Genomic DNA, 25561 nt, shown 5'->3' with positions numbered 1-25561 from the left:
GCTGGCGTGGGGTGGATTGGAGAGGCCAGGCTTGAAAAGGAAGCTGGAGCCAGGACTTTGAGCTCTGGGTACAGAGGAATCTCTGCAGAGCTGCTACTTATAGGTCCTGGCCACCTTCCATGAGGGGGAGGCTTTCAATGTGGCAAGAGGAGCTGGCTGTGCTCAGGGTTCTGGTCTACCCAATGCAGGAGACATGAGACACAGGTTCGAACTCTGGTTTGGAAAGATCCCCGGGAGTAGGAAATGGCAACCCACTCCAGAATTCTTGCCTGGAGAATCCCCATGGACAGAGGAGCCTGGTGGGCTACAGTCCGTAAGGTTGCAAAGAGTCAGAATGAAGTGACTTAGCAAGCATGCATGGCTGTCTGCTGTGCGAGACTCTAGACAAGCCTCTTGCCCTCTTAGTCCCCCCGGGTCCTCTGGGGGCCCTTCCTGCAGTGACCTACCAGGATTCCAGGTTTCCTTCCCAAAACTTCTGAGAGTAGGGGAAGTCCTAGGAGGCTGGATGCTGAGATGTGAAGGGCATCGTGGGGAGGGGTGGTGCAGGGACAGCAGTGTGGAGGGGAGGGAATCTCCTCTCTTGTCCTAATTCCTGGTTCAGATGCTACAGATGTGGAGAACGGCAGAGAAGTGATGCTGCTGAGCTGCCAGAGGCTGGCTGGGGCCCTCCACCCCCAGTGCAGCTGTGCTCAGGTCCCAGACACCCCTCCCTTCACCCTCCCCTCCCCTGCCCTCCCACGTCCCCCCACAGCTCAGACCACTTTCCTGCTGCTTTTCTCCTGAGGACTTCAACCTGCTCCCAGGGCCTGGGCTCTTCTCTGGGACCTCGAATCTGTCTCCATTGCCCACGACCCTGGGAGACCCTCTGAAGGGAAAGGACCAGAGAGTGGTGGAAGCCCGTCTGAGGAGGCTTTGTCTCAGATCTCTCTCTGACTACAGGGACAGGTGACTTGCTGGCACACTTGCTGCTTGCTCTGCCTTTGGAAAGGCACTCTTGGTCCTCTCGTTGGAAGCGTTTGTCGTTTAGTCCCTCAGTCGTGTCCGACTCTTTGTGACCCCATGGACTGTAGCCTGCCAGGCTCCTCTGTCGATGGGACTGCCTAGGCAAGAATATACTGGAGTGGGGTGCCATTTCCTTCTCCAGGGGATCTTCCCACCCATGGATTGAACCCGTGTCTCGTCCAACGACAGAGGGGTTCTTTACCTTTGAGCCACTAGGGAAACCCTGTTGGAAGGGCAGAGACCAGCAGAAACCTTCCATGGGAAAATCTCCAGGGAACCGAGCAGATGCACCTGTGGGGTCCTCCTCTATCCCTCTCCCCATGCCCCAGCCTTGGGATCCCCAAGTCCCCCTCTCTCCCTCTCCCCATGCCCCAGCCTTGGGATCCCCAAGTCCCCCTCTCTCCCCATCTTTGCTGTTCCAACCTCTTGAGAGGTGGACAGAGAAACAAGGCTGTGGAGCCTCAAACTCAGGCTAAGACATCTACAGCTGGGGCTCTGAATGTTTCTTGGTTTTGTTTTTCTTTTCTTCAAGCTCCTTGGAGAGGGCCTAGCTTATCTCTACCGAACCAAAGCCCCATCCCACAAAGACTGGCCCACCTGCTCGCACAGGTGGAGGCAGAGGAGATCTGAAAGGCTCCAGGAGGTGGAAATTCAGGCCCCATCTATCCTGGTGACTGGCCTGGGGAAGTGCAGCCTAGTGTGGACAGGGGCCCAGTGCATGGTCAGAAAAACAACACACAGCTGTCCAGAACCTCTGAAGCACCTTTTATCCAGGCCTCACAGAGCCCAGTGCCCCCAAGTACCCCCACCCCCAACAGTCCTCAATGGGCACAGGCATTGCAGCACTCCAGGGCTTGAGACCCTGTATGCTCCCCAGCCCAGCCCTCTCTGGGGCCACAGACCCACTTTCGCCTAGCCATCAGCCCATCAAGGTGGGGCCTTGGGAGTGAGCTGGCCTCAGACCTTTCTCCATCCCTTACCCCAGGGGCTCCATCAGTCTGGGCTGGCTCAGCACCATGTTAAATAGCTTCCTTGCAATCCCCCTTAAATAAAACCATCCCAGAGCAACCCACCCACCTGGTACCCTGGCTATATGATTCCACTGCTTATGCTTTTGAGAAAGTAGGGGGGACCCTCTCTTCCTGCCCTCTGCTCCAGGGAATAGCATCTCCCTGAAAAACCAGGGGAAGAAGTTTTCCTCCCCATCCTGGGGCAGAGATGAGGGGAGGCCTGGCACGGAGTGGAAAATCCAGGAATCCCCATCTGTCCCCGCCATCCCTCTCTGTTCCTTGCCCTCTTAGCAGCCTAGGTCAAGTGTGACTTACCCAAGGTCACAGACCCAGGACTCAGAGTCCTGCTCATCTAGGAGGTGGCTCTAGTTTTGATCACCCACACTAGCTCCAGGGCAGGGGACTGACTCTGTTCTTGGCCCCTTGCAGTTCTCTTGGCCAGAAGTGAGCCGGAGAAGTTCCAGCTCTTGACTCCACTTGGTCCTGGATCCCTGGGCCTTCCTCCCAGCACCCTCCATACCCTGGTGTCCCCAGGACTCTCTGGCCCAGGGGAGACTCAGACAGCACCAGGGCATGGGAGCAATGGGGCCGGGGCCCGAGCAAGCCTGTCCCTGGCCCAATCGGCATCTGGCCCAGGCCAGGCCTCACACCCAGTACTGGCCGTTCTTGAGGGCAGGGTTGGCTGTCCGGCAGAACTGCAGCAGCTCGGGGTCAGGCTGGCCCCCCGGTGGGGGCCCCTGGCCAGGCACGGCCGTCAGGGGGATGGCCTGGCCTGGTTCCACCTTGCGGAAGGTCTCGGCGTCACTGGCCAGGCCGTTTCGGGGCTTGGCGGTCAGCACCTGGACGTTGTGCTTGCCTGTCTTGTTGCGTTTGCGGAGGTAGAAGAGCAGAGGCACGATGAGCGCCAGGAGCAGGAGGACCAGGCAGATGGGGATGATGATGCTGAACATGTTGGCCTCCAGGAAGCCCAGGAAGTCCCCGCTGGCCACGGGGGGCACGGGGCTGGGGGTTGCTGGGCTTGGCCCGCCTGTGGGGGTGCTGCTCTCTGGCTCCCCGGCTTCGGTCCGAGCAGCCTCAGGCAGACTGAGCAGGGCCACTCTGTAGGTCCGGGCTGCGTTGAAAGGCTCCGTGGCAAAGTCCAGCGAGGCCACAGCGGGAGGGACACCCCTTGCCCACAGCTCCAGAGTGAGACTGTCGCCCGTGGGGCCGGGAGAGCTACCCTCTGGCCTTCCCACCTCCAGCCCCAGCCGTCCATCCTCAAGGTCCCGCTGAGTGAACTGCTCCACAAGCTGGCCGCCCCGCGGCTCTGTCCTGGCCCGGGGCACTCGTACCACGCGGCCGTGCCGGGGTCCTGCCAAGAGCCGGAAACGCGGCACACTGCCCGTGCGGTTGGCCAGCTCTCCCGCATCTAAGACAGTGGGGTCCAGGCGCAGGGTGGCACCCTGGGGCCACGGCCCACCTGTCCACACATGCAGCAGAGCCCTCACGGTGACGTTCACCGTGGCAGATGCGTTGGCACCCCTGGCCAGTGCCAGGATGCTGAACTGATCCTGAGAGGAGGAGAAGTTGGTGAAGGCAAAGACCACGTCTCCTTGGTCTACCTGGAGCTGGCTGAAGGCTGTGGCAGGCTGCCCGCCCACCAACAGATGCCCGTAACGGGGCCCCTGGGTGAGGCGGTAGGCTGCGTCCGGCTCCTCCCGATCGGAAACCACTCGGAGCTGCTGCCGGCTCAGGGAGGAGCGCCCTAAAGCTTGGGGCACCTCCAGGGGTGCCCGCAGCTGCACCTCAATGGCTGAGGGAAGGACGTCCACGGCCAGGGACATGAGCAGGGGCGGGCTGGCCCCGTCGGACACGCTCAGCTGGAACACGCCCACCACACTGCTCCCGTTGGCCACGAATACCAGGCGTCCTGCATCCACGTCAGCCTGCGTGAAGCGGGTCACCGGCCCCGGGCTGGCCCCCGCCAGGCTCAGGAAGCCGTTGTGGGGGGCCCGCTGCACCTCATACTCAATCTCTCCGGGAGCGGAGTCTGGGTCCACCACGCTCAGCTGGGCCCGGGAGACAGGGCTACGGGAGCCCCGGGTGAGCCGGAGCGGGATGGAAGCCTGAGGCTGCGGCGGCCGCTCATTCACATCGCGCACTGTGATGGCGAAGACCTCTGAGGTCTGCGGTCCTACCACGGAGGCCCCCGCCGGCCCCTGGAGGTGGGCGCGGAAACGGAAGCCATCCTGCTGGGTGCCCCCGCCTCCGTGGGCGTACACCAGCTGCCCTCTGGCCAGCTCAGACTGCAGGAAGTGGGGCCGCCCGGCGTGGAGGGGCTTCTCGGACACCAACAGCTGGCCCCGCGTGGGGAACTGCGTGATCTGGAAAAGCACGTCGTGCTCCAGGCGTCGGGGCGATGGGATGCTGGCCAGGAGGTTGGCAGCGTCGAGGGCTGCGGTGGTGATCTCAGCCCTCTGGCCTTCGGAGACCCAGAGACCTGGGGACGGGACACAGGCTGTGAAAGTCCCGTCCACCGAAGGGAGAGCCGTGGACCTTCAGACCAGAGTCTTCAAGGCCGGGATGTCCCTCCCTGCTTAGACCAGGCACCCCAGCCTGGGGCTCCGGGTCCCATGAGGACCGGTATATATCCCCCTGCTCAGCCCACCTGCCCATCCTCCCTGTAATGTACCAGGCCCTCAGAGCTGACATGAGCTGCTGACTTTTGGCCTTGTGCCCTCCACCCCCAAATCTGCCAGCCCATCATGCTGTTCACCTTTGTTCCTCCAGAGGCGGCTGGGGCGCTGGGGACAGGCAGCCTCGAAAGTCACGGTCACGGCAAGGGTGGCGACCATGTCGGGGGCAGGGGGTGAGGACAGCTGGAGCTCCAGGGCGTCATGGGCCTCCCAGAAGGGCTCGGAAGGCATCTCGTGCTCATACAGAATGTTCCCAGCATATACCTGCAGGGACACCCACTGGTTGGATGAGATCCTGCAGGGCCTGGAACCCCCTCCGAGGCTGGCACCAATACAGGGCACTGGGGTCTCCCTGGCAGACACCCAGAGCTCAGCCACCCTCGCGGCTCTCCCCAGTGTGCCTCCGTCTATGTCTCCATCAACTCAGGGGGTCACCATAAAACTGTCACACAACAGTGAAGAACTAGGCTCTGGATCCGGACGCCTCTGTCAAATCCCAGCTCTGCCACCTTGGGTGAGTCACCTCATCTCTCTGAGCCCCTGGGAAAGCAGTACTCTATCTGTGCTTCTCTCCACAGCAGTTCGGTCCTCTTTTGTATGAAATCCCTGTCCCTCTTCCCTACTGAAGCCGCGGCTTCTACCAATGCCCATCTTTTTCCCACGGCGTCAGTGTCCCCTCAAAGGCATTAGTCCCAATCATTAGGTAACTATGCTATCCACCCATCTTAAAGAAGAAACTTCTCCTGACTTTACTTTTTACACCAACATATGTCCTTCCACCTTTTAGGCTCTTTGCAGCAAAAAGCCAGAAGGAATAGTCTATACTCTCCCCTATGCGGTCTTGAGCACACTCCCCCCCGACTTTGGTTCCTGCTGTTGCCAAGGGGACCATGGCCTCCATGTCACTGAATCCAGAGGCCAGTTCTCAGCAGCCCTGGACACAAGTGAGCGGCCCTTCCTCCAGCCCACCCGATGGCTTCCACGCGGTTCTGCTCCCTTGGTTGACCTCCAGCTTCACTAGTTGCTTCTTCACAGACTCTCCTACTGGTCCCGCCCCTTCCTCGCCCGCTGCCCCCCGACCCCATGTCTGTGGTTTGGCCTTGACACTCTGCCTACAGGCACTACCCACGTGCTCTCACTGGGTCTCACGTCCTCAGATGCCAGCCATGAGACGACCCCTTTATTTGTCTCTCCAACCCCAGGCTTTGCTCTCCTGAACTCCAGGCTCATAGCTACCTGCTTCCTGGGCAGCTCCACTGGGATGTCTGAAGGACATCTCAAACTCAGCATATCCGAGACAACCCCTGACCTCCTCTGCCTCTCCCAGCCTTCCCACTGCGGAGGGCATGGCTCTGTTCGTCCTGTGGCTCGGGTCCCCAGACCCTGAGTCACCCCTGATTCCTCGCTTCCTCTCTTACAGTGTCATCTCTGGCCTGGATCATTCCTGGAGCCTCCTAACTGTGTACTGGCTCTCTCTCTGCCCACCACGCATGCGTGCTAAGTCACTTCAGTCGTGTCCAACTCTTTGCAACCCTATGACCCTAGCCCGCCAGGCTCCTCTGTCCATGGGGATTCTCCAGGCAAGGATACTGGAGTGGGTTGCCAGGCCTCCTCCAGGGGATCTTTCTGACCCAGGGACTGAACCTGGGTCTCTTAGGTCTCCTGGATTCACAGGTGGGTTCTAACACAGAAGTCAGGGTGAGCCTTTAAAAATCTAAGTTGGGTTCTGTCAGTCTTGCTCAGACAGTACAATGGCTCACCACCCTTTACCTTCAAAGACCCTGTGTGACCCGTTACCTGCGACCTCACCTCCTCCCTCTCCATTCCAGCCACGCCTGCTGTTCTCTAGGGCCAGCTGTGTGTTAAACACCAAGGAATAGTCTCCACTTCCATCAAGAAATCCACTCCCTCCCCTTCTAATCCCAATGTGTCCTCTTGGCTTATCTTTTGTTTTCCCCTTTTAGGAGACACAGGGAACTATTTTCCTTCTCGTGGAAAAACAGGACTTGTGCAATAGTGCGAAGGAAGCCGACTGGGGTCACAGTGTGTGGGAGGTTCGAGGCTTCCTTCTCACTGTTGCACCGGGGTTGTGGTGAAGTGGGGCCCCCTGCCTGGTCAGGAGGGGGAGCAGAGCTGGAGGTGCTCTTCAGAGGCTGTCCGGGAGAGGGGAACACAAGCTTTTTAAGAAACTGGAAATCAGGTTGCGTGTGGGTGAAATACCCCAACGGTTCTATCTTGATCACTAATTTAAAACTATTAATTGCATGCGCAAGCCAAATAAAACACATCTGCGGGCCAGCTGTGGTCCACAAGGACTGCCAGCTGTGACCTCTGGCCCGGGGCTGACCGATGAGCAGGAAGGAAGCAGAGACCCTCGGGAGCTGGGTGGTGGGAAGCTGGAGGTCTGAGTACACGAGGTGCTTGTGGGTGGGGGGGCTGTCCGGTTGGGGATGAGGCAAATCACAGGCGAGGTGGGGAGGGGTTCCTGACCTCTGGGAACCAGCAGCATCCTTTGCTGAAAGAATCTTGGACTAGCAATCCGAAGGCATAGCCCCGGGATGGCTTCTCGCTAGCCATGGGATCTGAATAAGGTCCCTTAAGTCCCTTGACCTCTGTAAGCCTCAGTTTCCTTATCTGTAGAATGGGGACACCTGGTCCCTGTCTTCTCTCCACTGCCCCCGGCTAAGAGTACTGGGCCACCATGGCGCTGTCAGATCCCACCCAGTTCTGCCCTGCCCCCTTCACCAAGGGGAGGGTGTGTCTGCCTCAAAGCCTCCTCCAGCTTCCCTGGGTGGCGCTGCCACCCTGGCCCCCTGGTGGCCATTCAATCTAGTCCACAGGGTGGGGGAGGGGCCTGAAGTCCTCCTCCTGCTCCACCCCTCTCCCTGGGCATCCCAGGGATTCAGGGTGCACAGCTGGCCTGCTGAATATTTAATTGTGGGGAGAGGTGGGAAGGGGGGCCATAGCAGATGCTGGGAGCACAGAGAACCCCAGCCTGGGGGATGGTGATGTGAGAGACCTGAGAACCTCTTCCCACCCTCATTAAAGTTCCTTCCTGCCCTCATGTGTAAGACATTCCCCCCACCACCCCGCGCCGCCACAGGGAGAGCCTTCAGGGCGAGCCAAGGCTGCCCTTGAATGCTGGGCGCCTCCTGCACTTACAGGGACCTTAATTTAAATGATGGCTGCTGGCCTCACTGGCCCAGGTAGCACAGAGCGCTCTGGGACCCCAGCAGAAGCAGCCTGGTGGTCTGCCTCTTCCCATGGCTGAGAGTTCTAGCTTTCACTGGTGGCCTCTGCTCGGGGGCAGCTGTGTCCTGAAGCTGCCCTGAAGCATGGATGGCAGCTTCATCCCCAGCTCGACTTACTCAGCTGCTTGTGTCCATTCGTCTGCTTTCAGGACCCACCCTGCTCCTTTCTGGCTCTTCACCTGAGCCCCGGGCTCACATCTCTGCCCACAAGCCCACCAACTGCCTTCATCCCAAACTCTACCCACCCCAAACCAAACACTGTCCCCCACCAGCCACTGGGGTGTCTGGTGTATTCTATGCAGTATACCTTTGCCCTAGTCCCCTAGGGTCCGAGTGCAGTTCCTTCTGGAAGCCAAGTCTGAGAACCTGATCCCAGGAGAACCAGGGCCCTAGAGCCCTGGTCTCCTGCATCCTTCTTCCTTCCCCTGGAACACTAAGCCCCATCCCTCCCCCATCCCCCAGCCTGGCGGCTTCTGGAAGGTGAGGCATGCAGGGCCTGGACCATGGCGGGCCCGGGGAGGCTGGAGCTGGTACCCGTGCCCACAAGTGTGTTCAGGGGGGCAGTGGGCCTTAGACTGGATGGAGTCTAAGCCTCGAGTGGCTGAAGAGAGCGGCCCTTACCTCTGCCTGAGTGAAGTTCTCCAGGGCCTCCCTGGTGCTGCCCCGCTGGGTGTGGAAGAGCCGGCCAAGCTGGGGACCCCGCAACACCCGGTAGAGCAGGTGGTGGGGGTCAGTGCCCGCACTGGAACTGGCTCTCAGGCTCTGGCTGCTGAGCGGCTGGACGGACCCTGCGAGAGGCCAAGGGGGACTGTCGGCCTCTGACCAGGAGGCAGGGCCAGACCCGCGGCCGCTGGGGAGGCAGAAGGGCCCTGGTGTGGCTCACCCACCTGGGCAGACGGTCAGCGTCCGGCTGCCCTCCAGGGAGAGGAGCAGCTGCTTCTGGGCCGTCACCCGGAAGAAGTGTCCCGCGGAGCTGTGCTCGCCGTCAGACAGGCTGAAGCGGAAGCCTCCGTCCAGGGCTCCTGGGACAGGAAGGGAGTTGAGCCTCGCCGGCCCGCGCCGGCACCCAGCCTCGGGGCACCCCCACCTCTTGGCGCCCACCTCTGTGTGAGAAGAGCACGAGCCCGCCATCGAGCTGGGCCTGGGTGAAGCTGTGGGTCTCGGTGCCCGGCGCCGTACTCAGCACCACCCGTCCGTTGCTGGGCTGCTCCAGGGTGTAGACCAGGTCCTCGGGTCCAGAGTCGCTGTCTGTGCCCCTAAGGGCCTCCGCTGGGATGGGCACCGTGGCCCCCTCCCACATCTGGGGATACAGGCCTGTGAGGGATCTGATCCCACCAAGCCTACCCACTTCATTCCTCCCTGGCCTGGAGGCATCATCAGGGCTCCAACCGCACTGCCATCCGGGGCTCCCCCGCACAAAGGGGCCCTCCACCCCATTCACTTTCCCCTGTTGGCCCAAGGTTCCCACGCCCAGGCTCCCTGCTCTCCATCTGCCCTAGTCCAGCTTGTCCCTCAGGGCCAGCTCATGTACCCCTACTCCAGGAAGCCACCAGCTTTCACCCATCAGAGAGTCTCCCCACCCTGACCCACAGTGCCACTTCTGTGGTTCACCGGCAGGGCAGGGGTCTCCCTTCAGACCCTCCATGGTGAATCTGGGCAGGGGCACAGGATGGGAATCGGATCAGGATACTTAGAAATGGGCTCCCCTTCCAGGTGAAGGATGGGGTGGGAGGCTTGGTGAGCTGGAGAGGCTGGCGGCAGACCACTGCCTTGCAGCACTTGATGGGGGCGCAGGTGCTCCCAGAGCAATCACGAGCCCCGAGCCCGGTGGGTGAAGGCTTCCTGGGTGCAGGCAGCCCCTCCCCATGCTCAGAGTGAAGGGGAGACCCCACAAGCCTCTCTCCTGTTAGCAGGACAGGATCCTATTCCGAGGGTCCTGTTGGGTCAGCAACTCATGAGCAGTATTGGGGAGGGGGTACCTAGAAAACCAAGCACTCTGGGGTTTCCTCTCCCAACCCAAGGCTGACCTCAGCCAGAGCTCTGGAAGGAGGGCGTAATGTATAGACCAGGCCTTAGCACAGGGCTCCTGGTACAAACACAGTGGACAGCACCACCTGGTGGCGAAATGGCACACAGCACCATCTGACTGTGGTCTCCCGGCAGCCCTCTGCCTGAAACCTACCCTCTGCAGGCCTCCCCGGCACCGGGCTGTTCCCCACAGGTACATCCTATACACCAAAGATTCTCATGTCACAGGCAGCCCAAATCGGCCCTCTTCTGAAATCTTCCATAGCTGCTGCTGAGCCAGAGGCTATACCCTAGAGGTCAGCATTCAGTGCCCTGCCCGTTCGCTATCCTGCTGTGCGGCCCTGGTCAAGCCACACTCTTTCTTTTCCATCGGTGACTTCCACTGTGACCCTGGAGAAGTCCTGTCACCTGTCTGGGCCTCAGCCTTCACTTCTGCTGGATGGGGACCCCACTATCCTGCAGTAGTGTAAGAGTCAGGGGATTGGGGGGTCCAGCTGTGGCCTGCACTTGCTGGGGGTGGAAGTGGGGAGCAGTTGGAGTCCACCCCTAAGGGTTTGAAACAGTTTTCCTCAGGAGTCCTGGTGCTGAGCCAGAGCAAAAGCTTCCTGATGAGGGTGAGTCCAGGGAGCAATAGCTTCCTGATGAGGGTGAGTCCAGGGAGCAATGGGACTAAGCTCATGTCCATTCACAAGGCTGTCTACTGCATTTGTAAGTGACCAATTACAAAGCCTCACAGCTGTGTTCTATTTTCAGTGCAGTAGCTCTTCTCTCCTCCCAAAAACCTAGGGTGGCATGGGGCAGGATCCCCATTTTACAGAGGAGGAAACTGAGGCTCACAGAAGGGGAGCTCGGTGCTGGGCCTCTCTGGTGGGGACGGGGACAGCGGGAGGTGGTCCTACAATGCTCTCACCTGCAGGCCTGTGTTTGTGGTGAGGATGGGGGGCTGGTCGTTGACAGGCAGGATGGTGATGGTGAGGACCACGGGGTGGCTCTGGCGGTCCATCTCTGAGGCGTTGGCCACCAGGACAAAACTGTCTTCCACTGTCTCGCTCCCATCATGCACGTAGCGGATCAGCTGCTGTTCCACCTGTGGGCAGGCCCCGGGCCGGAGGTCAGGCCCCAGCAGGCCTGAGTCCCCTGGTGGGTCTCAGGCCCAGCACCCTTCATGCCCTGCCTTTGGGCACGGGAGACTGACTCCTTCAGAGCCTCTGCTTCTGCGGGCAGTGAAGGGGACTGTCATTTCCCCCAGAGTGAAAGAATGATGGAAATGGGGACACTCATTTCTCTCTGCTGGTGAAGGAGGGTGAGATGAGGTGCTCTGTAAATGTGGGCTCCTGCCTCCTTTCCTTGCATACCCTCAGACTTGGCCCCCAGAGCTGGGCTGTACCCTGGGCCTCCCTGACCGTACCTCTCTCCAGGAGAAGGCGCTGAGGCTCCCGTCTTGAGGTCCCTCCTCTCTCTGCAGGGCCCCATGCCGGGGCGGCTCCAGCACCTGCAGGAGGAGGGCCGGCAGCGTGGGGAAGTAGGACCCCGCGATGCGGAGCAGAGGCGGGGCCAGGGTGCGGGCCCCGCCCTCCGGGACACTGAAGTTCTGTGCCTCCAGGGGGATGGCGGCGGGCAGCACCTCCAGCTCCACGCGGACGCCCTCGAGGGGAGCACCCAGGCCTGAGGACACATCCAGGGAGAAGGTGTCGCTCCAGACCTCAGGACGGGAGTGCAGGTACAGGACCCTGCCCGCATCCACTGCCTCCTGGGAGAAACGGTTCACGGGGTCCAGGCTCGGCGGCTCAGCTGCCACGGCGCCAGGCGACAGCATCACCAGGTAGCCGGCGCTCGGCTGGGTCTTCACTGAGAACACAATATCCGCTGGTGGCACTGCCTCCTGGGCTGCCTGGTTATCAGAGGGGTCACAGGGGGAGCCTGTTGAGGCCTCTGAGACACACACACACTCTCTCCGAGATGTACACAACCACATGGCCTCAGGTTCAGTGACACGGACATACAGTCTTACCACACGCCAATGTGTGCACCCAGACACGTATGTCACACACGGATATACACACTGACTGTCCATGACATGCTATTGCCACCAGAGGGCGCCCCATCCTTCTGCGCGACCTGGATTCCTACACTACGGGGCTCTTTGGAGCTTGCAGACCCGAGTCCAGTCCACAGCCTGGAGGGAAGTGCCCCCTCATCTGATGACCCAGTCATAACAGGCTACACACCACCCCAAGCTCACATGTTTTATTCTGTCCCCCTGCCTGGAAGACTGTCCCCCTGCTCCCTGCTGTTAAACCCCAGACTCTTCAAAGCCTAGCTCTTCAAAGCTGCCTTCTCCTGGGCAAAGACTTCCAGCCACCAGATATGTTTAGTCACCATCTGCCCCGAAGTCTCGACAGCCTCAAAAACCACAAGAGGCTCAGAAGCTGGCAGCTTATTCTCAGTAGGAGAATAAAGCCCAGAGAGGGCAAGCGACTGGTGTGAGATCACACAGCAAGGCAATGGACCTACCGGATGGCCTGTGGTTGCTCAGTGAGGTTCCTGGGTGGTCAGTGGCCCTCAAGGCCTGGTCTGAGGCACAGGAAAAGAACAGAGGACACAGGAGCTGGCTGGCAGGATGGGTGTGGGGGGAGCCAAACCTGTCTCTAAGGCCTGTAATCCTCAAAGTCAGCACCCGTCAAAACCCTTCAGACAGCCTACTCCTATTAGAGTGCAGATTCTCAGGCTCCAAATCAGAGTCTGTGGTCTGGGTAGAGCCCAGGAATCTGCATGTCGAGCACAGCGTGTACACGTGTGCATGTGACATGTGGAGGGATATGCAACCCACAGGCAGCCGTGCACACCAAACACTGTCCAGAAACCCTCAGGCACACAACATACAGAGGTACAGGTACACACCCAAGGCACATACACACACCTGGCCCAGAAGCCACCACAGTTACACCCCAAACCATCTGAGCAAGCATGCCTGCCATGATTGCTCGGGTTAGGGGCCCTGTTTACTCGGCCCAGACCCCTGCTCAGGCCCCCAGCCCTTTACCTCCAGCAGGTCCCTTCTGATTTCAGCTGCCTCTCCCTGGAAGACGTAGATCTTCTTGTGCTGGGCCAGGTGCAGGGGGGCCACTGGCCCCTCGACGGCAATGGTCACTTGCAGGGTGGCTTCTGTGTGCACAGGCCCTGACTCCACAGAAAAGGCCAGGGTATCACGGGGACTGAGGCTGCCGTTGTGGTTGTAGAGAATGGCCCTCTCCAGCAGGTCCTGCTGGGTGAAGCTGGTGACCGGCTGGCCGGCCCGGAGCAGCTGCCCCCAGCGTGGACCGGCTGTGACCTGGTAGTGGACCTCATCACCACTGCGGATATCTAGATTGGTGTCCAGGGGGAGCACGTCTGTGTCAATGGTGCCCTGGCCTCCTTGAGGGACCACCAGGCCAGAGCCATTGGTCACACGGAGGTAGGGTTCCGAGGCCTGCACTTCGAGCAGCGCGGTGGCCTGGTGCTGCCCGTCGGACACCTGCAGCTGGATCCAGCCGCGGTCGGCCCCTGAGTGTACAAACAAGACCCGCCGGTTCCTGAGATCCTCCTGGGTGAAGCGGTATATGGGCCGAGAGGGCTCGTCCACAGCTACGATACTGCCAAAGAGGAGGTCCTTGCGGGTCAGCACCAGCTGAGCATCTGCAAAGCCAGAGTCGGCGTCGCTGAAGGCCACATCGTCCGTGGTCAGCAGCCGCTGCCCGCCACGAGCCACGTGGAAGATGCGGCTGATGGTCTGCACAGGAGCGTGGTCATTCACGGGCTGGATGGCCACGCGGAAGACACCCCGTACCTCCTCCCAGGCCATGTCACTGCTGCCCTCGCCCTGGCGGGTAGCCACAAAGGGGATGTCATCTTCTGTGGTCTCGGAGTTGTCGTGCTGGTAGACCAGCCGGCCGTGCAGCAGGTCCTCATTGGTGAAGGATGTCACCATGGTGGCTTCATCTTGTGTGTCTCGCCACACCAACCTGCCGTGGCGGGGTCGCTCCATGACCTCGTAGAGGTAGTTGGCGCTGTTGAGACTCTTGACAAAGAGGTGGTCAGCAGAGAGGATGCCCTTCCCGCCCTCGGGCACCGAGAGGAGGACATTGGTGAGGACGGGGGCGTCCGGATCACCGCCAATGTGGATGGGGAAGGTATACAACGGGGAGAAGTGCGGCGGGGCTGTGACGCGGAAACGGAAGGCGTCCTCGACTGCCTCTGAGGCACGAGCTGTGGCCCCATAAGTCACCCGGCCAGCCCGCAGGTCGTCCTGGGTGAAGCTCTGGCCGTCTGACAGCCGCGTGCCCTGAAGCTGAAGATTGCCCTTCCTGGGGGCCTGAACCACCTCATAGTGGAAAGTGGTGGGGTTCGGGCCTGCCTCCTCCAGGGTGGCCTCCAGGTGGGCTGTGGTGAGGGCCTCCTGCTGGGTGTTCTGGGTGTGCAGCGGCTCCAGCCGCAGCAGCCGCACGGTGGCTCTCTGGATCATCACTGGGAAGGTCAGATTGCTCAAGGCCTCCTGGCCCACCTGCACCTCCAGGGCCACGCTCTCCACTGTGTCCTCAGCGTGGTGCTGCGGGTCGGTGCTCAGGTACCTTATACGGCCCTGCTCCACGTCCCGCTGGTGGAAGGCCCGTGTAGATCGCCACTCGGTGCCCTCTGCCCCGCCTGCCCCCTGCTTCTGCAGCTCCCCCAACCGCAGGGCCTCGGTGACTCGGAACAGCACGCTCACATCCTGCCCCACGGCATTGGTCTCCACCGACAGGTTGGCAGGCAAGACGGGTGCAGCGAAGCCCTGGGCCAGGCGCAGCCCCGTGTTGTGGAGGACTTGAATGGCTGGCCTGACGGCCACCACCTTCAGCGTGACTGGGGGGCTGGCTTGCAGCCCATCGCTGACCCGGAATGTCAGGTCTGGGGCGGGCCCGCCGCGATGGACATAGACTAGGCTGCCTGCCTCCAGCTCCCGGCAGGAAAACTCGGTTGCTGGCTCCCCGGGCTGGTCTCGGCGCTCCACGGGTAGGCCGGCGGGGGCACCGAGGAGCTGGAAGGTGAGGCCCTCGCAGACGGAGTCTGGGTCGTAGGCCTGGAAGACCTCTGGCCCCAGGGGCTTCTGAGTGTGTTCCAGGATCACCATGAGGCTGCCGTGCGGGAAGATGACGCGAGGTGGGTCATTGACAGGGTTCACCTGAATGGGCAGGATGTATGTTTGGCCCCTGCGAAGGCAGGAAGGCACGGCCCCCCGAGATGTCACTGACACCTCGAGCACCAGCTGGTCGGAGGGGTCCTCGGAGCCATCGTGGACGAAGCGGGCCTTGCGGTTCACCACGTCCAGAAGGGTGAACATCTTCCGTGCCTGGGCGCCCGGAATGTCCAGTTCCAGCTCGCCATGACGGGCCCCGCGGCTCACGCTGAACAGCACCTGGGACTTGCGCAGCTCGGCCTCATTCAGGTCCAGTGTGGGCTGCACGTGCCGCCACTCCAGCCAGGCTGTGCCGCCCTCAGCCACCACCAGCGGGCTGACGGTCAGCAGCTGGGTGAAATTGGCAAAGACCGGGGGCAGCCCCGGTTCTGGCACGCAGGGCACGGGCAGCTCCATGGCCGACCACACCTCGGGTGCCAGGGTGGAGAAAGCTTCGTATGGGCCGTAGGCGTCCTCCTCATACTCGTCTTCCTCTAGCCTGCAGCCAGCTGCCATGTTGCGGGTCAGCAAGGCTTCCCGGAGCCCCTGCCTCTGACCGTTGACGCTGAGATCCTCCATGCAGCCCAGGAGGGAGACGTTGACAGCCAAGCCCAGGCGGTGCTCTTGGAGGTGGCGAGAGGCCTCGGCATCCAGCCCCCCGAGGAGGAGATTGCCTCGTGGCTCCAGGTAGCTGAGGACCCCACGGTTGGAAGTCCGTGTGGGGTACTGGTCCACGGAGATTTCCAGCCGGTGAACATCCACGTGGACGCTGACCTCGTGGGGCTGCCCATCGGCCACAGGCATGCTGTTGTGGAGCAGTACGGTGCCCTGGCCCTTCTCCACCACGGCCCGCAGGTGGCCCTCAAATATGTCCACGTAGATGAAGTCCCCCTGCCGGCCCCCGGCCTGGAAGGCCAGGGGCGCCTTTTGGCTCCGTGTGGTGAGTGTAAACTCCAGGGTGCCTTCATGCCGAGTGCCCCAGGCAGGGAAGGCGGCCAGCGAGTAGGGCCCAGAGAAGCCCACGGCCACATCATCACCAGCAGAGAACTCCTCGGCACAGCCCTCAGGCACATCTGCCGTCAGCGGCCGGAGGAGGCTGCGGCCATTGAGGGTGGCCGAGTGGAGGCAACCCCGCAGGGGTCGGCTGGCTCTCGTCAGGTAGGGCAGGTCAAGGCTCCCCGTGCCCCCCAGGAAGAGCCCATAGGGGACCTCCAGGGGAGCGCCCTGGACTGGGGCTGAGTCATTCAGGAGCCCATCGACTGACAGCAAAGCCCAGCTGTCTGACACGGTCAGCTCCACGATGTGGGGGACAGAGTCGCTCAGCAGCATCTCTGCCGGGGTCTGCACCCTCACCTCTTCCTGGCCCAGGAGAAGTCGGACCTGAGGAGACACGGTGGGAAAGGAAGCAGATTGCAACCAGCACTTCTGCGGTAAAAGCGTAACTGGCTCCCCACACTTGGGGTCCTCCGAGCAGAGGGCCTAGGACAAGTGCTTCTCAAGCCAGTCCCCTCTTTCCTGCCAGCTCTTTACTCATCCCCCAAACCCTCCCCAAAGTGATTTCTGAACCAGGCCTGGATGGGCGCAGGGGACCCTGATGTGAATCAGATGTGGTCCCTGCCCACGCAGACCTGTCACACAGCAAGATGCTTTCCTAGAGATTCAGCCTAAATTCTTGTATGTCTCCCCCCTTTCCATAGGTGAGAGGTGCCAGAAAAACCACCTTGGAATACAGAGGATTCCTCCCCTGGAATAATGGGCACCTGAGAAACCCTTGCTGTGTCCCCCAAGTAGAGCAAAACACCTTGGAGTCACTGAGGCAGCTAGGCTCATTGTTCAGGGAGGGGGCACCCAATGCTCGGTGTTTTGACTTGTCCAAGAGGGGTAGTCCTTGGGGAGAGAAAGTTGTCTCTAGGGCACTGACACAGAACTGGCTCTGGTGCAGGGCTCCCACAGCCAGATGGTAGAATGGGTGGTGGCAGAGTATGGAAACTGAAAGAGCAGAGCACTATGAACTTATGGCCTTGGGAGTCCATGTATGGAGCCCCTTTCTAGGAGTGTGTCATCAATATACCTGGCAGAAAGAAAGAACATCAGTGCCAGGTTGTACCAGGCCATGTTCAACAGTGACACCTTGTGGCAGCGAGAAGCAATGGCAGCATCAGATGGACAGAGGGGACCAGAGTCCTCTCCCCACTGGAGTGTGGAAACAAATGGCTCTCCCAAAGATGGACTAAGACTTCGTGTCCTCAAACTCTTCATGGTCAGGGGAAAGCCTCCAGAGACAGCCAGAAGACTCTTTGCAAATAAAACTTGTGGTAACTTGAACAATGAAATAAAATTAAGGAAGCTGTGGGGCTTCCCTAGTAGCTCAGTGGTAAAGACTCCTCCTGCCAATGTAGGAGACATGGGTTCAATCCCTGGGTCAGGAAGGTCCCCTGGAGAAGGAAATGGCTACCTGTTCCAGTACTGTTGCCTGGAGAATCCCATGGACAGAGGAGCCTGGCAGGCTACAATCCATGGGCTCACAAAAAAGTTGGACATGACTTAGTGATTGAAGAATGGCAGTAGCATTCCTGGTTGTTCCATCACCGACAGACAGCGGTGATACTGTCATAGTGGTGATAGAGGGTGGCCAGGGCTTTGCCAGAGGAACGCACAGGGTGCTGGGACCCAGGAGAGGGGAATCCGCCCAGGTGAGGATAGGGGTGCCCATGCTGAGACTTCAAGGGGAGGCTGTAGTGAGGCAGGTGCAGGGAATGAATGAAGCTTGCATCAGGCAGAGTAGTGAGCAAAGGCTTGGCAAGAGCAAGAGACCACGGGATGGCAGAGAATGGAGAGTGGTCAGCGTGCTCAGAACACCAAGGACCGGCGAGGGGTTGTGGTGAGAAGCGTGGCTGGAGAGCAAACGGACAGAACGGGTTCCTGAGGGGCTCACACTTCTGTCCATCTCAGAGCGGGGGCAGTGGGTGGGGGGCCCTTGAGGCCTCAAGGTGAAAGCGACATGCTCAAGGTCACAGCTGGTGGGTGGGGGGTGTGCACTGGAAGCTAGAGAAGGAGTCCAGCAGGGCGACATCACTGACCTGCAGGCGTCCGGAGTAGAGCTGCAGGAGTAGGTAGTCAGCCGGGCCTGCTGCCAGGAGAAGCAGGGCCTCGGGCTGTGCCGTGGAAAACTCCAGCTGTAGGTCTATGTCGGTCAGAGCCGTGGCCACGGGGACCTCCAAGTGGTTCTCTCCAAAGAAGGAGGCTGTGTGACAAGAGAGAGCTGTGGTGAAGTGCGGCCCTGTGCCTGGAGGAGGAAAGGAGCCTCAGCGTGGACGGCTGGGCCGTAGGGAGGGCGCTTCAGGCCGGGGCTCCCCCTTGGTTCTCCACGGTGCCCCCTGTGGCCTCAGCTGGTCCTGGCAGCAGAAGGCACGGCCTTGCTTCATGTCCAGCCTGGACCCTGGCTCTGAAGGAGGTCAGACCCAGCATCCCAAGCATCGAGGTCTTCTCCTCGATGGGTTTCTGGGGCCAGAGGCTTCTGCCAGCTCCGGCTCTCTTCCCCTGGGCCCTAGAGGAATCCCCATCCTGGGTCTGGCTCCTTTCTGGCTCAAAGGGAAACCATCACTGGCTTAATCAAGTGGCCCGATGGCCACAACCCCCAGAAATGAAGCTCTAGGAGAACCATTGCTACCCAAACTGATCCCTGCTCAGATTCCTTCTCCAAGGTGCCCATCTGGTTTAGCTCCTGGACTGGCTGGCCACGGCTGAGCCCTGGTGGCAGTGAGTCCACAGAAGAGCAAAGGCTCTGAGCCCAGATGGACACCACGTGCGATGCCAGAACCAAAAGGGGCCAAAGCTTCCTCCATCACCCTGTATTGCTTCCTGCTGCTTAGCTATTAATGGTCCCTGGTGAGCTGTCAGATCCGGCCCCATTATTTCCACCGTGGCCCAGAAGCCAGGGTTCAGCTGAGTTCTCCAAGCCTGGGTCTCAGACTGAAGGCAAGGCCTGGGAGGGGCTGACAGTCTGATGGGCCTCCCAAGACAGGAGGTCATATTTGGGGTTTCCCAGGGTCACTGTGTAGACCCTACACTGGGACACCTCCTCTTTTTAAGTTGTCACCCCCTCCAGGAAATTTCTCCAAATGAGCTTCCCTTGGCCTCTAGCCTGCTGCCACAATTTCTGGTCCATTCCTTTCATGGAGACTAGTGCCAAATACTGACTCCGCCCCCTTGATGTCCAGGGCTGGGGTAGGGTAAGGGGAGACAGGAGAGGGTCATAAAGATGATTCATCCTCCTTGGGCTTCTCTTAAATCCTCTGTGAGTCAGTCAAGGCTGTTGGCCTCGTTAGGGAGGATCTGTTTCCCGGGGGGTCTGAGCCAGCTCACATACACCTGAGGAAGCTGCATCAGCCCCTGGAGGCGTCCCAGACTTGTGTGCCCTGAGGGCAGTCAACACGGCCTGTAGAGATGGAGGGATGCCCAAGAAAGAGGAAGCTCTCCCCTTCAGGCTGAGCTGAAATCCCTTCTACTTATCCCCTCTTGCCAGCACTTGCTGGCCACACCAGAGCCTTCTCTAGAAAGCTAAAGAAATCAAAGCAAAAGTGCCAGGCCATCTAGGTGGACACAGCCCGGTGGGCCCAGCTCATCTCAGTGTCCGCGACGGACAGACCAGGGAACTGGCAGCTGGCAGGCACCTACAGGGGTGTTTTATCTGCAAGGTCAAGGACTCTGAGGAACAAAATGCAGCACACTAAGCTGGGGGCAGCTACAGCGCAAGGAGCGGAGGCAGGTGGCCCCCCGTAGGATGGAGCCGCCACCATGGCAAAGCTCAGAATGGCTGGCAAGAGATGACCGTTACATTTTCAGGAATTTTGTAAGCCAGGTGATGCTGCCCAGTGAGCCTATTCATACCACGGAAAGAGGCAAAACACACCGATTGGGGCTCCCTCTCTCCCGGAGAGCCTGCTGTTAAACCCTCACCTGCCTAACATGCACTGGCTGGGGGCCCGTTTGCTTCCCAACCGTGTGCGAGTGAGCACAGGCCCTCACCCACACTCCCTTTCACTAAAGGTGGATGTCAACCTGCCAGGGCGCGGTCCAGCTGGGGACCAGGCAGGAACTGAAGCAGCTGGCTGGCTCTAGCCATTGAACCACCCGCCCGCAGCGCCCTCCTGGCACGGGGGAATAGCAGCCTGTTTGGTCCGGTTCTCCAGGCCAGAGTGGGAGGGCGACAGGAAGCAGAGGTGCTTTCCAGAGAGAGCTGGGGTCTGAATGGGCCCATTGAGGGGCTGGGCCCTGCTGTTTCCTGTGGGGCCACGCGGGAAGGGCTCACACAGGCTGCCTTGTACAGCCGGGAGCGCACAGGCCGGGAAGCCCCCTCACCCCAACAGAGGCCTCTGAGGCCTTGCTGGCTGGGGTTTTGGAAACTCTGACAGTGCCATTCCCTCCATCTCCTGGTCTTCTGCTGCTGCCTCTCTGTTTCTGATGGGTGGCAGTGGTAAGAACCAAGAGTCCCTGTCCTGGGCGGTGGGCCAGGGGAACAGTTGGAGAGGGCCTTCAAATGGAGAAGGCAGGCAGGATAAAGACGGCATGAGCTAGGCATCAATCCTGGAGGGCTTCCTGGGGGAGGTGAGGGTTATGTAGAGGCGCGGAGAGGGAGGGAAATGGGCACTCTCAGAGGGAAGCAAGGCCAAGAGGCTGGCGGGGATGTACAGGTTCTGGAAATGCTGAAGACAGAGGAGTAGAGAGGAAAGCAGTAGGGGCCACACCAGGCTTGGCAGCCTGATAGGGATGTCAGGGCAGTGCGGGGGAGAGAGGAGGCCTCATTACAGCCTGGAGGCCTGGCCTTGACGTTCCTGGGTCAAGAAGACCCGTGATTCATCAAAACACCAGTTTAGGCCTGCAGCAGCCATGTGGGCTCTCCTCTGGGCCAGAAGGGGCCCAATTCAGGCCTCAGTGTCACCACTCTGTAAAATGGGCACCCCTTCCCACTCTCTCCCCCTCCTGTCTGTAGGGATTAGTCCTGGAAGTCCCTTTCTGGCCTGAGGTCTGCTCTCAAAGGTGAATGTGCAGAAGGTCAATGGTATGGGCTGCTTGGGCAGCTCCAAGCTTTTGGCATGGGGGGATCAGGATGCCTAGAGGGCCTGAGGGACAAGCAGGAGGGGCAGGATGAGTGCCCCAGGTATGAGTTTCTCTGCCTGGAAGAAGGCACACAGGTGGGTGTCCTGGGCTGCGTAGCTGTGTACTCGCCTGTGTGTGCGAGTGTGTGGGTGGCTGCTGGGAGTGTGTTTTGGGTTTGCGTAAGGCGGTGTGTTTGTGCATGTGTGCGCGTGTGGGCCGGGAGCTGCCAGGACAGAGCAATGATTGTGCCCAGGCCTGTCCTGCCCCTCGGTGCCCGCCTGCCGTGACTTGGCTGCTCTGGGCTCCATGAAAGGGGCAGTGTATTCCTGGAGGGCTGCCACCCCTCCCGCCCAGCACCCATCCGCCCGAGAGGTTTGCCGAAGGTGGAGAATCCCGCAGCTTCCCGCCCTTCCTGCCCACGAACAGGGCGCTGCTGTCTGGGTCCAGGGCGGGCGCCTCCATCCCTCTTCCTGAGACGAGGGCTGGGGGCACAGAAGGAGTCTGTCTCCATCCCCGCCGCGCCCCTTCCTTACACACGGAGATGAAGCCTAGGTCAAGGTCCCCCAACAAGCCACCCCCTGGCAGAGCATGGCTCATGCTGGCATCTCCTGGCTCCCTGGGCCACTCCTGGGATGTTTATGAGTGAGGACCGGGTCCCAGTCCCTGGGGGACCCCAAACATGAGGCTTACTTGCATTGTGGCGTTCAACCCTCCGCCTGGCAGCAGGATTTTGGCCTCTCAGTCTCTCTCAGGCTCCCCAACCACCCCCCAGGCCAGGGCCAGGGGCTCAAGCAAAGGTACCTTTCCAGTCCTGGGGCTGCTGCAGACCCAGCTCCTCGGAACCCCTGGGGCTGGCCAAGTTTGTCTCTCCCTGTCTCTGTCCCACGACTCCCTTTCTCTGCCTCTGCTCATCTACTTCTCTCCTTCTCTTGGTCTTCAGGCCCCTCTTCCCCTTCCCATCCTGGCTGTAACTCGGGGCACCACCCTTGCTCTAGGACAGTCCAGAGAGCCAGACCTGTCCCCCTCCCCCACCCAGCCCTGGGACCCCCATCCCTTGGTGATGGGTGCACAATATCAAGGCTCTCTGTGGCCCTTGCTTGGAGGAGGGCACTTGGCTTCCACTTATCAGACAGACAACTGAAGCTTCAGAGGAGAAGCAATTTGACAGAAGCAGAAAGCCTGTAGCTCCGGGCCTTGCCGCCTATCAGAGCCCTGTCTGCCTGGGCACCCCCACCCCACCCACCCTGGGCAATCAATTTCTTTGTGCCCCGTTTCCATCACATTCCCGGTCGCCTGGGGGCAGCCAGGCAGCCCCGCAGCGGCATGCGTCATGGGCAGCAGCAGCATTCCTGGGTGTCTGCTGCCGCCTGACTTTATAAGGGAGAAAGTTCGGGAGCCCAGAGCTGCTGGGCAGGATGGCCAGTGGGGAATGCCTGGCCCTGCAGTCAAGGGTGGGTGGTGGGAGACCTAAACCAGTGGATGTAGGGGAGGTTCAGCTAGTGACACTGAGATGGAGCAGGAGGTGAGAGGTGGGCGGGGAGAAAAGTGGGAGCCCATACATTCATTCACTCATCATTCATTCACCAATATAACAACGTAGCGATGGGAATGGAAAAGGGGAACTAAGTCGAGAGACACAGAAAGCCTGAGGAAGGTATTAAAAGTGAGCTTAAAAAATAAAGACCCCCCTCTCCTCTGCAAAGACTGAATTCAGAATCCAGATGGAGGCCTGAGGTAGGAGATGGAGGAATAAAAACCAAGAGAGAGCAGGCAGGATGTGGGACAGGAGCAGGGAGGGTGAGGAGGCAGGGAGACCCCAGCCAGCTGGGGGAGGAGGGGTCCTGCTCTGGGGTGAAGCTGGGCTTCTCCTCCAGGACTTCTCTGGGTTTGGCCCCAGGGGTGACAGATCCTGTTTCTAACCAGATCCTGGGTAGGCAGCGGTGAGGCTGGGAGAATCCCTCTGAGGGAGTCTGAGGGGCTGCAGAGAGCGCCAAGGCAGGGCTGAAGGGCTCTCTGTCTCCCCTCGCTGGGGTGTGTGTGTGGCCCACCTGCGGGCTGAATGCGGCCCTGTGTGTGAGCAGGGATGGGCCGGGTGCTCTGCCCCGTCACCCAGGCTCTCTGGACCTCATGCCTGATCCCCTCCTCTCGCGCCTCCAAGGGGCTCATTTTTACTTTACTAGCACTGTTCCCAAGCCAGGGAACCTCTGGGGAGGCCCGGGTTGGGTGGAAAGTTCCCTCTGATTCAGAACCAGAGTTTCCGCCCCCAGGATTGGCAGCGAGGCTGATGTTCCCGCCACCACCCCCTACCATTTCAGAGCTGGGAAAGTGAAAGTGTGGGGATGAGAACTCGACCCCACAGAGCACGGCAGACCCCCGAACGACCTCAGCGGGCTGCATGTGGGCATGAGTGTGCCTGAGTGCAAGTCAGCGCCATGCATCATGGCGGGTTGAGGGCAGGCGTGTGGGCAGGTGAGGATTCGGCGGCGTGGGCCCAGTCTGGCTCCGGATGTTGGACCATGACTCCCTGGCTACACCTGCTCCTAGGGCTCCCAGGTGAGGGAGAAGCTGCCACCGCATCTACTCAGGTGCCCGACCTTCCCTCATCACATCCCACAGTCCCCCAAGCCTCAGCCCTCCCAAACCGAGCTATGACCTTCCACCCAGGCTGTTTCCACTGAAGATAACAAGGGGGGAAAGTTAGAGGGATGACTTCAGATGAGACCAAAAGGACAATGTAACCTGCCCATGGTGATGACACTGGGGTCATAGAGCCAAGGCTAGGTGGCTTAGCACCTGCCGGGGCTGGCGCCTAGGAGATGCTCACTCACCTGCAGTGAGCAGGAGATGCTCACTCACCTCATGGCACTGGCTCTGCTGCCCTGATTCCAGACCAGAGAGTGACCCAGAGCCACCCCAGTGGCCCGCCAACCACCCGCGCCTCTCCTGCCCCGCAAGCCTCGGCTGTAGGAACAATAGCTTATAGGAGTCAACTTCCGTGGTGTCTTCCCTGGCGGCTCATGGTAGAGAATCCACCTGGAATGCGGGAGACCTGGGTGCAGTCCCTGGGTTGGGAAGATCCCCTGGAGAAGGGAACAGCTATCTGCTCCAGTATTCTTGCCTGGAGAATCCCATGGACAGAGGAGCCTGGTGGGCTACAGTCCATGGGGTCACAAAGAGTCAGGCACCACGGAGCAACTTTCACTTTTGCTTTCATGGGAGTTAAAAAAGCAGCCTTCTTGGGAGAGACAATAGCCGTCTCCATAGAGTGCAGGAATGCTGGGTCCTCCTGCCCACCTCCCCATCTCAACACTACAGAGACCTCACTGGGGTCAAGACGACCCCGCCCTTCCTCACTCCAAGAACTCTTGAGCTCTGAGACTCCCTCTCGGGGACTTAACCACTTCAGTTGCCTTTCTGGTTTCTTGCAAGGCCCGAAAGGCCAAGGCGGGACAACAGTTTCCTTAGCTATTGGCTGATCTCTGACCCTGATCACTGGCCTTGGCTATCATCTAATCAAGCATCCGGAGGCCACCCGTGCTGAGCGGCATTCGGCATTCGCTGGGGAGCATTTCCAATTCACAGACCCCCTGTGGAAGGTGAGCACCCCTGGAGAGGAAGCAGGGGATGGGTGGGGGTGGGAGATGCAGAGCTTGGTCCACAGGCACCAACTGGGGCAGGGCTGGTGCCCTGGGCGCCCAGTCACGTGTTCCAACCCCGGGGCCCACGTGGGGCACAGAGGAAGTGGGAGGGAAAATGAGAGGTTTTGCTGGAAGCAGCAGCCCAGCGTCCACCCAGGCTGGAGGGCTGGGGTGGAGAGGAAGCAGGGCCCTCAATGAAGTCTTTGTGGAGACTCTTCTGCTCCCCAGGGTGGGGCGGCCGTGGTGCGGAGCAATTCCCAGCGGCTTTTCCTTGCCTTGTAATTTGCCTCCTTCTAGGGCGGCTGGGTGGATTTCCATGCCCTTTCCCACATCCCCATCCCTCTGGCTTTCTTGGCTGCAGAAGCAAGGTGGGATCCTCATCTCAGTAGGCCTGGGCTGGGAAGAAAGAGAGGGAAGGACCCTCGCCTGGCGTTGGGCCTGCAGCCCCCAGCCCCCAATAGGGTCCTTGTGAGGTTGCTCCCATTTTACAGGTGAGGAAACTGAAGCTCGAAGACGGCAGTCGTCTGTGTTAGGGTGTCAAGATGGGCTGTGGCCGGGCTGGGACTCAAGCCCCTGTGCGTGTGGCTCCAGAGCTGGGTGCTGTGGATTCAGGGAGGGGTGTGTGCCCACAGAGGCACGGAGGGGAGTGGGGTTAGTTACTGTCTGT

General features: G+C 60.2%; 1 protein-coding gene across 1 annotated transcript in view; it reads right to left on the bottom strand.

Annotated features, from left to right (window-relative positions):
* Positions 1-1746: 1746 nt before the first annotated feature.
* Positions 1747-25561, bottom strand: part of CSPG4 (chondroitin sulfate proteoglycan 4) — a 35761-nt gene continuing 11946 nt past the window's right edge. Inside the window, exons 2-10 of the mRNA XM_019983581.2 lie at positions 18238-18401; positions 13010-16537; positions 11375-11857; positions 10877-11053; positions 9040-9238; positions 8826-8960; positions 8560-8726; positions 4768-4951; positions 1747-4491 (exon numbers count right to left, since the gene is read on the bottom strand). Coding sequence (XP_019839140.2) covers positions 2657-4491; positions 4768-4951; positions 8560-8726; positions 8826-8960; positions 9040-9238; positions 10877-11053; positions 11375-11857; positions 13010-16537; positions 18238-18401 — 6872 coding nt within the window. The 3' untranslated portion in view covers positions 1747-2656. The remainder of the gene's footprint in view (positions 4492-4767; positions 4952-8559; positions 8727-8825; positions 8961-9039; positions 9239-10876; positions 11054-11374; positions 11858-13009; positions 16538-18237; positions 18402-25561) is intronic.

This window comes from Bos indicus, chromosome 21 (genome assembly GCF_029378745.1).
Source record: "Bos indicus isolate NIAB-ARS_2022 breed Sahiwal x Tharparkar chromosome 21, NIAB-ARS_B.indTharparkar_mat_pri_1.0, whole genome shotgun sequence".
In the NCBI taxonomy this organism is placed as follows: Eukaryota; Metazoa; Chordata; class Mammalia; order Artiodactyla; family Bovidae; genus Bos; species Bos indicus.
This window is presented reverse-complemented; position numbering and strand designations above follow the sequence as displayed.